Raw genomic sequence first — 17,027 nt, 5'->3', positions numbered from 1 at the left:
AGTATGTCTGATGCCTGTGTTTACAGGGGGTAATTTCTGCTACCATTTTCTTCCTTTGATTGTGGCATGTTTTTCTGTTACTTTGTAGAACTTGTTTTGTTGAAAATTGGGCATTTGAAGAAACAGCCACCTCTCTAAATCTTTATGCATTGGCTTTCTGCTGGGGATGTTCTTCACTAGTTAGCAGAGTGTGTGTTTTGAGCCTTAAAACCAGCTCAAGGGGAAGCTTAAGCTTAAGTTCAGGTCATTCCTGAGAATGTATCCTGTGTGGGTCTTCATATGGCTTTATCAATCTCCTATATACACTGCTGCTTTTAAATTTTTTAATTTTGCCAAGAGTCTCACCGCAGCTTCCCCTCAGAACTTTGGGCTGGCCTATTGTATTTCTCCACCAGTGATCTCTGCCTCATGCATCTATAGATCTGTAGGCCCCCTGAGCTTCTATAACAATTTGTCCATCACTTTTAGTTTCTTTTTTTCTCTGTCTGAGATCTGAGTTATACTCCTTTTCCTGCCTCAAGATCTTTGGTGAATCAGAGACCAATATTTCAGGCAGCCCCCAGACCAGTTCAGTTCAGTTCAGTTGCTTAGTCATGTCCGACTCTTTGCGACCCCATGAATCACAGCATGCCAGGCCTCCCTGTCCATCACCAACTCCCGGAGTTCACTCAAACTCATGTCCATCAAGTCGGTAATGCCATCCAGCCGTTTCATCCTCTGTCGTCCCCTTCTCCTCCTGCCCCCAATCCCTCCCAGCATCAGGGTCTTTTCCAATGAATCAACTCTTTGCAAGAGGTGGCCAAAGTATTGGAGTTTCAGCTTCAGCATCAGTCCTTCCAATGAACACCCAGGACTGATCTCTTTTAGGATGGACTGGTTGGATCTCCTTGCAGTCCAAGGGACTCTCAAGAGTCTTCTCCAACACCACAGTTCAAAAGCATCAATTCTTTGGTGCAAGCTTTCTTCACGGTCCAACTCTCACATCCATACATGACCATTGGAAAAACCATAGTCTTGACTAGATGGACTTCTGTTGGCAAAGTAATGTCTCTGCTTTTGAATATGCTATCTAGGTTGGTCATAACTTTCCTTCCAAAGAGTAAGAGTCTTTTAATTTCATGGCTGCAATCACCATCTGCAGTGATTTTGAAGCCCCCCAAAATAAAGTCTGACGCTGTTTCCACTGTTTCCCCATCTATTTCCCATGTGAGTGGTGGGACCGGATGCCATGATCTTCGTTTTCTGAATGTTGAGCTTCAAGCCAACTTTTTCACTCTCCTCTTTCACTTTCATCACTGTAATTACTACATCAATCATTCTACTGATTAATTAGGGGAAGACTAAGTTATTTTCAGTTCCATTCTACCTTCTTATTCAGAGACATGCTAATTATTTACAATCATACAAATATTCAAAATCTTTTAAAAATATTATGGTTTTCTCCACATTTCTTATTGTGGTTAATCAGAGATATTTTATATTTCATAATTTAGTTCCATAATTGTAAAAATCAATTTTTTCTATTATATATTTATTTATTTTACAAAAATTTCCAGCATGTAAACATTACCTCATTTTCCCCTTTTATTATGCTCTAGAATCAGCAGTTAGTTAATCAAATTCCTTAAAACTGTGTCACTTGCATGAAGGTTTCTTCCTGCTTTGCTTTCCTTGAACATTTTCCCCTGGAAAAAGTACAATGAAACCAACAACGGAAAAATATCAAATAAACATATATGTCCTGTATTCTTTAGAGCAAGCTTATCCTTTGCCATACAGTTTTGGTTATAAACCATGAACCCTGCCTCAAGTGTTGGAGTTTGGACATCTTTGCATTGGTCAAAGGAGTTTTTGGTAAAGGCAAATGGTACACAGAAAGTCATAGAATCATTTCCCAATCTTCATCACTTAAAATTCCAATATTTACTACTCTTCTCTCTTTTTGTAACATTTCATTTCCAGGGAAAGTCAGATGGTCCAAATCTCATAGGCAGCACAATAAGACTCTTTCCCCGAGATATACTGTGTGTGGGGGGAGGGGAGGAGGGTGGGGAGGGGAGAGGCTCTTTTCTTCTCCTTGGTCTCCCTCAGGTCTTCAGTGACCTGGGCAGGTCACAGACCTACAGACACCAACAGTCTCAGAGAGCTTACTGCCCTCACTGGGCTGAGGTCTGCCAAGGTCTGAGGGATGAGAATCTGGTGTTTGGATCAGTGCGTGTTTGTGAAACACCTTCAGGGGGTTGTGTATGTCACACCAGGGCATCTAATTTTGGCTTCTTCACCACTTAACCTACTAGTTCATACTGATGTTGTTCTGGGTGATCCAGGGAAGCTTGGGGGAGTCTGAGGTCACTGTGGGGAGGGATGAGACTATAGCTAAACCAAAGGCACAGATCACCTGGAAATAGCTTAGATCTTAGCTTGTTTGGGGGACAGTGTCTCAACTCATGGTTTGCCCTCCTCGTCACAGACCCTGAGGGTTTACTCACTCATTTTCCACATCCTGGATGGAGTCGGGCAGAGGCTTATTCCTGGTTTCAGGAAGGAGTCGGACAACAAAGCCACCGAGGATGGAGGAGACTCCGTAGATGATCCAGGGCAGGTGTGGGGAATACACACTTAGGATCATCAAGAGGGGAGCCAGGGCCGTCCCGATAGCAGAAGCAAATCCTATGATTCCCAGAGCTGTTACCCTTGGGGTGTAAACAATAATTCAAGGAAGTCAGGTAAAAACCTACACATGTAATTTTGTGATGTATTACTTTACTCTGATTATGGGAGACAGCATAGCAGTGCAGAAGGTTGAACACATATGCTTCCTTTTGAAATTTTCTCTACTTTGCTAGCAATTTTTTTTTCAAATTCAAGTGCAATTAAGTGCATTATGACCCAGTTTGATTATTAAGAATTACCGTTACTCATGACATCTTCCCTTCCTGTAGTTCAGAAGATCACATGAGATTTCACACATAAGGACTTCACCCAGTGTCTGGCAAAAACTTTAAATAAACTTTGGGTAAAAATTGTTAGGTTTTTGTTATTACACTTGGTTACTTCTCATAACTAACCAATCTTAGTTTTCCTCCTCCAGTAAGTGTCAGTTAGCTGGCAGAGTCTGTTTTTGAAAGGGTATCTATGAATTTTCATACCTGAGTACAGTAGGAGTCAGCTCAAATGCATGAGAAAGACAACTGGACAATGCGACACAAGAAACTCCTACTGCCAAAGCTGCTGTGACCACACGCAGGGTCTGCATTTCTGGAGAGAAGAAAACCAGTGAGGCTCAGGCAATCTGAGCTGAAGGAATCAGCATCCCCATAATTACAAATGAGATAGAGATAGAGCCTGTAACACACTGTTCATCTGTGATCAATCATGTCTGACTCTTTGCAACCCCTATCCGTGGAATTTTCCAGACAAAGAACATTGGAGTGGGTTGATGTTTCCTACTCTATGGAATCTTCCCAGCCCAGGGATGGAAACTGGGTCTCCTGCCTTGGCGGGCAGAGACTTTACCACTGCACAACTGGGAAGCCCGATCAAATGAAAGTGAAAGTGAGAGTGAAGTCGCTCAGTGGTGTCCGACTCTTTGCGAACCCATGGACTGTAGCCTACCAGGCTCCTCCCTCCATGGGATTCTCCAGGCAAGAGTACTGGAGTGGGTTGCCATTTCTTTCTCCAAGGGATCTTCCCGACCCAGGGGACTGAACCCGGGTCTCCCTCATTCCAGGCAGATGCTTTAACCTCTGAGCCACCAGGGAACCCTATTGGAGCTGTTCTCAAGTGTAAAATACATAGAAGAGAAACTACACAGAGGCTGAAAATGTGCGGTGTCTAATAGGCTGAGAAATGTATGGCTTCTGGTGAATAAAAGGCTCTGAATTATTTTATCAACTGTCCCTGCCTCTCTGAGATTTGCCAGAAAAGGAGAGGGAAGGTGAGACCAGCAGAACTTGATTTCATTTATTTTCTCCAGTGTCTCCTCTGCCCTTCAGGCAGCATGTAGGATTAAGAGGGCAACAGGCAGGAAGGCCAGGGGTCTCCAAATGGAGGAAATAGCCTGCAAGTGTCAGACATTTTTATCTCTCTTAAGCGGCAGGAGGAAATAAACTAGCGATATTTTTTCCTTCTCTATACAAATTTAACAGGAGGTTTCTCTTAAAATTCTGTGTTGCCATAATGACACCTGGTTTCACCTGAAGTTACCATTGCCTTTTTCTTATGGAATGTTTATCTTAAGCTATGCCAATGTACTATGCATTTACCCCAAACTCTGTCTTCAGGTCGGTTCCACCTTTTGGGCTCAGAACCTACTTGATAAACCAGTATGTTATACTCCGATATTGTTCCTCTAATCTATGCAAATAACACTATTTGCATGGTGCTCTGCCCTTCTTCAAGATTCAAGTTAATCCTTTTATGGCCCAAGATGAACCATTTGGAGCCAAGATTATCCCAAAATACATCCTATGGGTGAGGGGCCTGGTGCCATTCTAAGTTTTGAGACATTCCTTTCTTTCATTAACAGGCTGCTTGTGACTATATAACATCCAGCTGAAGGCTAGCGGGGGGTACTCTTTCTGCCCCCTTATGATGCCTATGTCAGAAGCTTTCTCTATCTCCTTTATACTTTAATAAAACTTTGTTACACAAAAGCTCTGAGCGATCAAGCCTCGTCTCTGGCCCCGGATTGAATTCTTCTCCTCCTGGGGCCAAGAATCCCGGCATCGTAATTCAACAACAACCTTTCAGGATGGTCATGTGAGCAATAACTGAGGGGTGTAGGATTCATCCATCTCTCAACAGATTAAAACCTAGGAGCTTTCACAATATTGACATGGACTAGTATTGCAGAAGCGATGAATACAAGGACAGGACTCCTGTATTAATGGATAATCTGGAGAGTGTCTTTATCTAGGAATGTTTCAATAATCAAATATAAGAATCTCTATTGGGAAAAATAGCCTGATTTGGAAACAACAGAAGGGAAATTTCAGAGAGTCTGTTTTCTATGCCTGCATGTCCCCCATTATGAGTAGTGCTCCATTATGAGTGCTACAATACTGGGGGTGGGCTCTGTCATTAGGTAGCAAACTTGCATCACTGCTAATATTCAAGGTGAGCAGTGGAACCCCAACAATCTGGGATCCCATAAAGTGCATCCCTGCACTGGGAGTCAGGAGAAGCATGTGAACAGCTGGGTTTCCCTCTTCATTACATGTGATCGTTCAGTTTAGTAAAATAGATCATAAGACAGGCTCTTAAGTGCTTTCTGCCTTGTTCCTACTGTTCTCTTCTCTGCTTGAAGACAGGGAATTTTATTTTCTTGACGTTAAGATGACAGCCCTAAACTAGAGTTGCCCTAATGGTGACCAGACATGAGACGTATACATAGAGATCAGAGGATACATTTTCAGTGAAGCAATAGAACCAAGAAAGAGCCCAGCCAGAGGAAGTGACAGTACTATGTCTTCACATGAGAGACTATTACAAGGTCTAGACCCTCCTTGCTTACTGTGTAAAGTATGATTGGCCAAAGGTGGCTCAGGGGTAAAGGATTTTCCTGCAATGCAGAAGACACAGGTTCAATCCCTGGGATGGGAAGATCCCGTGGAGAAGGAAACGGCAACCTACTCCAGTTTTCTTGCCTGGGAAATTCCATGGACAGAGGAACCTGGTGGGCTGCAGTCTATGGGGCTACAGTCCATGAAGTCGTAAACAGTTGGACACAACTTAGTCAGTAAACCACCACCACTAAGTGATTAATTGCTGTCCTAGAGAAACTGCCAGTCACAGATGGCACCAGTTTCCAGATATTTCTCAGGTGTTATGAATACAATCACATGTCTGTGCTGACTTTAATTATGTTTGATTCTGTACGGGAGCAAAACTCACCAACCCAAAATGTATCTCTTTGGCCTGAAGGTTAATTTAGGTTGGTTAGTTTTGAGAAATAGAAGACTCAGGAAGTCTTTTTTTTTTTTTACCTCCTCCTTAGCTGATGAAAGAATTTAGGCAAAGGGCTTAGTCCTGGAATAGACCTAACACTAGAAATGTCTGCAGACAACATGGGCTAGGTATGGTGGGGGAAACTCAGTGGGGCCTAGAGACCAGCATCCACTCTATGTCCCACTGTTTCTACATGGCCAAAAGAACATTTGTTTACCAGACATCTTTTCCATCTCCAGGCGAATCGCCTTCCTCCCGTTTGAAGTCCCAAACCACTACCCTTCAATATGCTATTTTCCTCTTTTGCTTTTAGCTGAAGATGGTATTGAAGGTGGGGCTTTGGCTATTTTCATAGGTTACTCAGTTCTGCCTGGGTCTATGCTTCCCTCGTGATTCAGTCAGTAAAGAATCTGCCACCAATATGGGAGACCTGGGTTCAATCCCTAGGTCGGGAAGATCCCCTGGAGAAGGGAATGGCTACTCACTCCAGTATTCTTGCCTGGAGAATTCCAGGGACAGAGGCTTCAGTCCGTGGGGTCGCAGATCCTCCCGCGTGATTAACACTTTCACTTTCCCATGTTTATACACATTATTAAACTTTTGATTTTCTCCTGTTAGTTCGTCTCATGTCAATTTAATTCTTAGTCCAGACAGAAGAACTTAAAAGGGCAGAGGAAAATTACTTCCTTCTGATACTTCTTTTCCCAGCAACATAAGTGCAGAAGCTTTACTAACCCCCTAGATTGGTTTCAGGGAATCCTTAGAACACAATGCTGCCTTTCCTTCCGGCTTTAGGTAGATGTGATCCATACAGTCCCTGAGGGGAGGATGCTGAGAAACCTATTTTTCACGCTGAGTTATTTTCTCACCTTGGGGTATGAAGATCAGGACGAGAATGGAGGCGGCCAGCAGAAAAATGAAGACCATCTGGCTTACTCTGCGACCCAGGTGATTCAATGCTAAAACTGCAGCATAATTGCCTGGAAGTTGGACTATGCCAAAGAGAATTTGGAGTAGGAAAATGTTTTCCCCCACAAACTGGAGGTGGAGGGACAGGCCAAAAACTGTTGCGGTGGTTAGAAGTCTGTGGGTGGACAAAAAGGAAAGACAGATGTCATGAGTTTAGATTCTCCAATCATACAAATAGTGATATTGTGCCAGGAAGCTAAGGCTTGGCTTTAGAGTATTCAGACAGACATGGTCTGATTTGTAGAATATTTCAATTTTGATTATGCTGTAAAATTTTCTGTATTTTTGATTCTCTGGCAGATGGGGCCTTGATCGTGGAGAGTCTGCCTCTTCCAGGGCTCACTGATAAGTTGGCAAACTGCTGCCCTGTGAGTGCACCTTTGATATACAAACCACCAATCCAGGGCCCATACCCCCTAGCATCCCCTTTATCAAACTCTCACACCAAGCCAATATTCTCCTTGTCCTAAATAACTCCAGGGTCAGGCATTGAACAACTCAGAGCCATCTCTATATCACAGATTCTGCTGAAATTATTCAAACAGTCCAACCCTAAGCATATAATCTCCTCTCATTCCCTCCCACAAAACCCCAATAAAGGTTTGGGGCCATCTTCTGATTGACCCACCCAGGTGCTTCCCTGCATGGCCCCATCTGGCTTGTCACATACTTCCTCTTTCTAGGGATTTGTGAATAAAACTTCCTTCATGACAGTCATTTCCAAGTTTGCCTGTCTTAACATATCTTGTTAAAACAAATCTTGAGGACTTTATAGAAACCATTTCCTTGTGAGGTGATGGTTTAAAAATTATCACAAAATAATTATATGATGATGGAAGTCATAATTCTTATTACACTTTTGGGGGGAATGCAGGGAGTTTTGTTATGGAGGAGACATAATGGGGCCTTCCAGAATTTTAGCTTTTTTTCTAAACCTTGATCTGGGTGATGGTTATATATTTACATATGGAACTATTCATTGAAGTGCATGTATCTGAGCACTTTACTTTTGTTTATATTTTTACTTCAATTAACATGAAAACAAGTGAAGAAACTTATAGCCAAGATCTGTGCCATGATTGACATTCTCAGCAACATCTCTAGTGATAAACCTTTAGGGTGATGTGATAAATAGAACTCCTCACTGTATAATTGGTTCTGTGTTTGTCTTTTCAAAACTGTTTTACTTTCTCCAAACATAGCAACCATGTTCTTGACTTCCTCATGCTTTATCTCAAATATGTCTCTCTAGCATATCATAGACGCTGAAATAACAAATACAATCGCGTTTCTGCTATTTTAACATCCCTCATGCACTGTGTGAAGCCCACCTCACAAAGGACAGGAAACAGATCCTTTTACGCAGGTTGGGTGTGCGGAACAAGTCAAACACAGAAAGTTTGGTCTGTGCTGCCTCCAGCTCCTCCTACATGGCAGATCTCAGGACCTTTGAAACAGCAACAAGCTATTCAGTTGTCATGCAATGGTAGGCAGTATAAGGCCCCCGACAGATGACTCCCCTTTGTTCCTACTAGAAAATATAGCCACTGAAGATGTAATGATGAGTAATGAAGATGCAAAGTGCTGTGAATGGAGAATCAGGGAGGTAAAGGGAAATTGTGCAGTGACAAGGAAATTTCAATAAGAGACTCAAATTGCCTGCTGGGCATCAAAAGGGAAGTCGAGGTTATAGATTTAGGTCAGGAAGGGACTAAAGGAATAGTTATTAGATTTAGGCCCAAAGCTTCACTTGTACCAGAGGGGCATGAAGGTCTGGCACTGAGCTTGCTTCTCAGGTGACTGTTGGCAGAATTTTTTTTTTTCCAGGAAGGAGGAGAATAATTTCCTTGAGAGACTTAATTTTGGCTCTTGGGTCAACCTCTTTCAGGGAAACCCCAGCATGTTGCGCCTCCATGAATGAGATGCCTAGAATTAAATCTGAGGACAAAAATCAGGGGCAATATTGGAGTAGTATGATTTACACCCAGACTTTATTACCTGTCATTATGCAATGGCTTTGCTAAATGCTAAATATACACTTTAATGAAGGTAATAGGACATCTCTAAGCCTTGATTTCTTTCTCATTAAAAAGATGACTAGGAATAAAAAAAATGTGTGCACTTAGTTGCTGAGTTGTGTCTGACTCTTTGCAATTCCATGGACTTAGCCCATCAGGCTCCTCTGTCCATAGGGTTTCCTAGGTAAGAATATTGGAGTGGGTTGCCATTTCCTTTTCCAGGGGATCTTCCCCACCCAGGGATTGAACCTGCTGCTACTGCTGCATCTCCTGCACTGCAGGTGAATTCTTTACCACTGAGTCACCAGGAAAACCCCCTAAATGTGACAACCTACACAATGTGAAAAAATATTTGCAAATTATGTATCTGATAAGGGATTAAAATCTGAAAGATGTAAAGGACACATTCAACTCAATAGCAAAAAGCCAAACAATCCAATTAAAAAATGAGAAGAGTGTCTGAATAGACATTTTTTTTTCAAGGAAGATATACAGATGGCTAATAGATTCGTGAAAAAGTGTTCAACATCCCTAATCACTGAAAGTGAAAGTGAAAAGTTAGTCATGTCCGACTCTATACAGTCCATGAATTCTCCAGGCCAGAATAGTGGAGTGGGTAGCTGTTCCCTTCTCCAGGTGATCTTCCCAACCCAGGGATGGAACCCAAGTCTCCCACATTGCAGGCAGATTTTCTACCAGCTGAGCTCCTAGGGAAGCCCCTTCCTAATCATTAGGGAAATGAAAATGAAAATGACAGTGATATATATTCTGTTGTAATGGCTATCATCTAAAAGATAAGAAATGTCACGTATTGGCAAGAATGTGGAGAAAAGGGAACTCTTAAATACTATTGGTGGGAATGTAAATTAGTGAAGCCAGTATAGAAAAAAGTGTAGAGGTTCATAAAAAATTAAAAAGAGAACTACCTTACTATATTCATTGATTAGCTCTAGGAATATTCTGGTGGAGTCTTTAGGGTTTTCTATGTAGAGGATCATGTCATCTGCAAACAGGGAGAGTTTTACTTCTTCTTTTCCAATTTGGATTCCTTTTATTTCTTTTTCTGCTCTGATTGCTGTGGCCAAAACTTCCCTATACACTAATAATGAGAAAGTAGAAAGAGAAATTAAGGAAACAATTCCATTCACCATTGTAATGAAAAGAATAAAATACTTAGGAATATATCTACCTAAAGAAAATAAAGACCTATATATAGAAAACTAGAACACACTGGTGAAAGAAATCAAAGAAGACACTAATAGATGGAGAAATATACCGTGTTCATGGATTGGAAGAATCAATATAGTGAAAATGAGTATACTACCCAAAGCAATCTACAGATTCAATGCAATCCCTATCAAGCTACCAGCAGCATTTTTTCACAGAGCTAGAACAAATAATTTCACAATTTGTATGGAAATACAAAAAACCTCAAATAGCCCAAGCAATCTTGAGAAAGAAGAATGGAACTGGAGGAATCAACCTGCCTGAAGGCTCTACTACAAAGCCAGTCATCAAGACAGTATGGTACTGGCACAAAGACAGAAATACAGATCAATGGAACAAAATAGAAAGCCCAGCGATAAATCCACACGCCTATGGACACGTTATCTTCAACAAAGAAGGCAAGAATATACAATGGATTAAAGATAGTCTCTTTAATAAGTGGTGCTGGGAAAACTGGTCAACCGCTTGTAAAAGAATGAAACTAGGACACTTTCTAACACCATACACAAAAGGAAACTCAAAATGGATTAAAGATCTAAATGTAAGACCAGAAACTATAAAACTCCTAGAGGAGAACATAGGCAAAACACTCTCCGACATAAATCACAGCAGGATCTTCTATGACCCACCTCCCAGAATACTGGAAATAAAAGCAATAATAAACAAATGGGCTTTAATTAAAATTAAAAGCTTCTGCACACAAAGGAAACTATAAGCAAGGTGAAAAGACAGCCTTCAGAATGGGAGAAAATAATAGCAAATGAAGCAACTAACAAACAAGTAATCTCAAAAATATACAAGCAACTCCTGCAGATCAAGTCCAGAAAAATAAATGACCCCATCAAAAAATGGGCCGAAGAACTAAATAGACATTTCTCCAAAGAAGACATACAGATGGCTAACAAACACGTGAAAAGATGCTCAACATCACTCATTATCAGAGAAATGCAAATCAAAACCACAATGAAGTACAATTTCACACCAGTCAGAATGGCTGCAATCCAAAAATCTACAAGCAATAAATGCTGGAGAGGGTGTGGAGAAAAGGGAACCCTCTTATCCTGTTGGTAGGAATGCAAACTAGTACAGCCACTATGGAGAACAGTGTGGAGATTCCTTAGAAAACTGGAAATAGAACTGCCTTATGACCCAGCAATCCCACTGCTGGGCATACACACCAAGGAAACCAGAATTGAAAGAGACACATGTACTCCAATGTTTATCGCAGCACTGTTTATAATAGCCAGGACATGGAAGCAACCTAGATGTCCATCAGCAGATGAATGGATAAGAAAGCAGTGGTACATATACACAATGGTGTATTACTCAGCCATTAAAAAGAATACATTTGAATCAGTTTTAATGAGGTGGATGAAACTGGAGCCTATTATACAGAGTGAAGTAAGCCAGAGAGAAAAACACCAATACAGTATACTAAGGCATATATATGGAATTTAGAAAGATGGTAATGATAACCCTGTATGCGAGACAGCAAAAGAGACACAGATGTATAGAACAGTCTTTTGGACTCTGTGGGAGAGGGAGAGGGTGGGATGATTTGGGAGAATGGCATTGAAACATGTATAATATCATATAAGAAACGAATCACCAGTCTAGGTTTGATGCAGGATATGGGATGCTTTGGGCTGGTGCACTGGGATGACCCAGAGAGATGGTGTGGGGAGGGAGGTGGGAGGGGGGGTTCAGGATTGGGAACACGTGTACACCCATGGCGGATTCATGTTGATGTATGGCAAAACCAATACAGTATTGTAAAGTAAAATAAAGTAAAAAAAAATAAAAAAATAAAAAAAATACTTTCTCATACGCAGAGTGAGACCAATACACAATCTTCATGATTATTATTGCTCAGTGCTTTCTGCTTCCGTTGACTAAGATGTGTGTCCAGTCCTTTAGCAACTGCATATCCTTCTCTAATTTTAGCTCAAATGATGTTAACACTCTTCAAAAACCAGGATGATAAGGTCAGAAGACCTACATCCACACCTGTGATCTTACCTGCCATTCTTATAGATACTAACTACCTATAGATGTTAGGTTATATCTTCCCTATATTCCATAACCACCTCTCAGCCTCCTCACCTCCATGGTTAGGGTATCTCCAGCATTCTTCCTTCCATTCCTGTGCGCAACTTTTTTAAGCTCCTTTAAGCCCTCCTCGGGTCTGTTGGTGATAATCAGCCACCGAGCAGACTCTGCCAGCCACCTGATCAAAGAGGACAGAGTACAACTAACTCACATTTTCCTGTTTTTCATAACTTTTGTCCAGAAATATGAAGGGGTTTGGAATGTGCTATACAAAAAAAAAATGATGCTTTGGTATATTGATAATTTTGAGCTGAAGGCACTGCACTTGAGAAGTGGAAGATCCAGGAAGAGAACTCTCTGACCTCCCCTTTCTACCTAAAAGTGGGTCATAAACTTTCCCCTGAGAAAGATGCCCTTTCTGTGTCAGGAAGGGAAGAACAGTCTTATCACCAAAGACTGGGAAGTGATGCCAAAACAGACCTGTACAAACAAACTTGCTGAAACCACTCTTCCTTTTCCTTAGTTTTTCCATAGGCTTTCTAGTCACTATTCCATAAATTACTGCCCTTTCCTCTTTGTCTTGTCACATACTCACAGTTGATTGCTTTTAATGTAAAAAGGCATATAAGCTTTAGGGCTTAATGCTTCTTTGGGTTTTAATTTTCCTTCTGAAGACTCATTTATACATGTAAAAATATTAAATACATTTGTGTGCACTTCTCCTGTTAATCTCTCTTGTGTCCCAGGCTACCCACAGAATGTAAGAAGGTAGAAGGAAGTTTTTCCTCCCCTGTAGATGCCTTTTTCCTCCCATCTAATACTCATCATTGATAGATTATACCAGAAAATATAAAATTATTCCTCTTGTACCATAACAAAGAAAGTGTAAAGATGACACAGACAGGAGGTTTATTGGCTCCTCTCTTATTCAGGAGATGTGGCAATTTTACCAGATAAAAGTATACTGTGCTTAGTTAAATTTCTAATCAAACAAACTGAATAACTCCAAGAAATATTTTGGACATACTTATACTAGCATTTTATTTGTTATTTATCTGAAATTTGAATTTGATGAGATAGCCTACATTTCATCCAGTTAGCATGTAAAAATACAGAACTCTCAGATAAGTGGAAATTTCACACAAACAATGAATACTTTTCATTGTAACTATATGTCAGGTAACATTTGGCATATTATTACACAACAATATTTGTTGCCTATTTGAAATTCAAATTTAATGTCCATAATATTATTTGGCAACTCTGTCTATTTAGCCTATTGAATTGTACAGATTAGTAGAGTACATGCTCAAGGGTTGAGCAAAGACCAAACAGAATTCAACTGTCCTGATTCCAGCTTCTTTCTTTCTTTTACTTTTTGCAAGTTTTATTTATTTATTTTAATGTCTGGCCACACCCTGCAGCATGTGGTATCTTAGTTCCCTGACCAGGGATTGAACCTGCACTCCCTGCATTGGAAGGCGGGGGTCTTAACTACTAGACTGCTGGGGAATTCCCATGCTTCTTTCATTCTAGGACCTTCTAATACTCAGGGAGAGCTTATACCTTGAAAACAGAAAGCTGACAAATAATGGCACAGAGAACACCAGTTGAAGGGTGCGCCAGTCTCGAATGGCAAAAGCCAGACCTCCTAAGAGCATTTGTGCAGCACCGCTGGCACAGATTACTAGTGCCGTTCCCACGGTTTGGAATCGGGGCACCGTCCACTCTAAAACTGAAAGAAAATACAAACAGAACTTTGACCTCAAGCCAAGGTGGAATGTCACCATCACAGTCAAGTCAAAATGTACAATATCCAAAGTGTTGACTTGCTAAGTATAGTAGTGTTTGCTATTATGGCGGGGACAGGAAGCCCAGCCAAGAAGCGCAGTGAGCAGTAAACGAGGAAGGTGGGAGCAATGGCTGCACAGGTGTCAGCAATGGCGAGCTGGAGCAAACACCACCCGAGAGTCATCTTTCGCCCAAACCTGAGAAACAAGTACAGGTCAGAATATGGAACCGATAGCAATATATTATAATCATACATGAAGAAAGAGCACATTGTGAAACTTAGGGAATGTTTTAACAAGTGAAACTTCACACTTGAAACCTAAAAGAATCAACAACAGATCTCAGAAGCAGCCTTCTTATTCATAACCTGAGCATAACACGGTGTCTTCTCTACTCTGTTACCAGTGAATCTTCAACACCAATTGAAACCAAATAAGACAGGCTGCAGTATTAGAAATTTTCACACACCATAAATATTTCTTGTGCCAACAGATGTATTTAGCACAGTAAGAAGATTTTTCAGCGTCTAGAACACAGGGGATTTAGGGACTCTAAGACTCTGCAGGCTAAGGCTAGCCTGATGTGAAAGATCTCCTGTTTTTTAATTTCTAGTTTCATACTGTGGTCAGAAAAGATTCTTGTTATGATTTTAATATTCTAAATTTTCTAAGACTTATTTTCTAAGAAGCCACAGTCATTCATCCCATAGAGTCCAGGAAGGACTGAACTTGGCAGCCCGAACCAAGGCCCAACAAAGTCATTTTCCATATCTGTGTCTTCAGACAGGCTGAGTCTCATGCCATGAAGCATCTTCTTCTCTGTTTCCATAGATAACTCTTTCTCAAGCTCCTAAACCACATGTTACAGCACCTCCTTTCCACATCTTGTCCTGCTGTGCTTCCAGATCTGATGGAAATATCATTATTGTGTTTAGTGTACAAAACTTAATGTTGAAAAAATAGCATTCACCACACTGATTAATTCTCTGTTTGTGTTTCTAAAAGATTGGAGACCGGGGTAGCTCTAGGATGGTGAAATTTGCTATATTTATTCATTAATGAAAGAATGATTCTTGAATTGATGAAAACACCCAGGAATAAAAAGAGCTATTATCTAGAGATACTCACTTGTCTGATAAATAGTTATATATGACACTTCCAACAAGCATTCCAGACATGAGTAGGAATTTAGCCACTGAGTTCAGTGACTGATAATCACAAACCAGGTCCCACTGGAAGAGAAGGAGAACCAGTAGAGGAGAGTTCCATAGCATCTTATAAGTCCTCAGTGGAAAAACCTTAATATTACTTGCAACTTTAATATCAGGCCTCTACCTTCCTCTTAATCTTCCCTTTCTGCATTAGCTGATCTTCTCATTCAGACCTCAGTTTAAACATTAATTTTTTGGGGAAGCCTCCTCTCAATCTGTAAGTTCTATTAATGCCCTGTTTCACTGCATACTAATTGGTTCTAAATGTTGGCCCCAGAGTGCAGCGATTTGAGTTTTAAGAATTTATCGATGCCTGAATTTTGCCATAGATGTTCTTATATGATAGTTCTGAGGTAGTCTTGGGTATAGAGATTTTTGTTAAACTTCCAGATGTTTCTAACTCACTACCAAATATCGTGTAATCCTTGCTTAAACCTGATCTTCCTAAGAATAAAAGCACTGTGAAAGCAGGGTTCATGTCTATTTCTGAATCCATCATTTAATAGAGATGTAAGTAATGTTTGCCAGAACAACAAAGAACGAACTCCTACCTAGTGACTAAAGGATAGAAGCCATGTTCATTCCTCTGTTACCACTAAACACTCAGACCATGCACTCACAGGAGGTAAATGAAGACTTTTACCTCAGTCACGATGGTGGAGGAGAAGGTACTTTGGTCATATACCCAGCCATCCACACAGGGTTCCGTGTCCAGCTCTCTCATGTTGGGGAAGGTCCCACTGAGGTGGAGGAGCTGCCACTGGGGGTGGCTGAAGCGACGACACTTCTCTGGCCTCAGGTTTGAGTCCAGTGGGATGGAGATTCTCAGGAGGGCATCTTGACTGAGGGTCCCAATGTCATTAGCAGAACCAGTGTCATTGTCCAAGATGTGGACCCAGCAGCGATGACCAGGGATGGCTGCAGTGAAGTTCTCCAGTAGGATGTGAGGGCTGACTGTGAGGCTGGAGATACAGAGGAAAACCATCTGAAGGATCTGGAATCTCCCCAGGCCTCCAACTTGATCCAGGAGGTCCTGAAAGGCCATCAAGGCTGAGCAGGTGACCCTTAAGAAGAGGCAAAATGACTATCCAGAAAAGTTCAAAAGGAAAAATATTTCCAGCTGCAATGTCACACTAAGTGTGTTGATCCTGACTACACTTTCTCCTCAATTGGCCCTGTCTCACCTCTAAAGCTGGGCCATAGAAGCTGCTTCTCCAAGTTGTTGGAGGGTCAGGAAGGTAGCTGGTTTCATTAACTCATGGAGGGAAATATTTTGCTGAGGTAACTTTAGCAGTTGACAGTTAAATCTGTTAAAAGTGTACTTTGTGAAAATTTTGTACTGAGCAATACCACGAAGTCAGTGTTGGACTCTGAATTACAATATTGGGCTTTGGACTTTGCTAAAAGAACTGTAATAAATCTGCTAAACGATTTACAGTTCTTCCCAGAAAATGTAATTTGTGAGACACAAGAGTGAAATGCTTTTGATTTCTTTTTAAAAGAACAGAAAGTGTATTACTTGTTTAGTATTGAACTTTAATTAAAGTGTTAATGAAAACTCTATCAAGTTAAACAAGTGAAATATGATACAACCCTTCCCATTTTGGTAAGTGGCATTCTATTTCAGTTCAAATCATACCATAAATTCCCTCTGAAAATAAGTTACTCAAAATTGAGGCAGAGTGGGCAGTAATGGAGGCCAGAGAGGTTAGTTTGTGTCAGCTCATATGGAGGCTTATTTTTACTGGGTTATTGATCATTTCAGATAACATTTGTGAGGATCTTTTTCTGTTCTAGTTTTAGAAATACAGCAT

General features: G+C 40.9%; 1 protein-coding gene across 1 annotated transcript; it reads right to left on the bottom strand.

Moving 5' to 3' along the window:
* On the bottom strand, positions 1,559 to 16,476 carry LOC102175191 (solute carrier family 22 member 9). Its single transcript, XM_013975929.2, is given in 10 exon segments — positions 1,559 to 1,685; positions 2,490 to 2,693; positions 3,150 to 3,258; positions 6,819 to 7,033; positions 8,250 to 8,365; positions 12,267 to 12,390; positions 13,779 to 13,947; positions 14,046 to 14,200; positions 15,131 to 15,234; positions 15,857 to 16,476. Coding segments are annotated over 10 exon segments (1,659 nt in total). The 5' UTR covers positions 16,259 to 16,476; the 3' UTR covers positions 1,559 to 1,624.

The sequence above is a fragment of the Capra hircus genome, chromosome 29, assembly GCF_001704415.2.
Source record: "Capra hircus breed San Clemente chromosome 29, ASM170441v1, whole genome shotgun sequence".
Classification (NCBI taxonomy): domain Eukaryota; kingdom Metazoa; phylum Chordata; class Mammalia; order Artiodactyla; family Bovidae; genus Capra; species Capra hircus.
The sequence above is the reverse complement of the archived record's forward strand: the minus strand, read 5'-3'. Positions and strand labels throughout refer to the sequence as shown.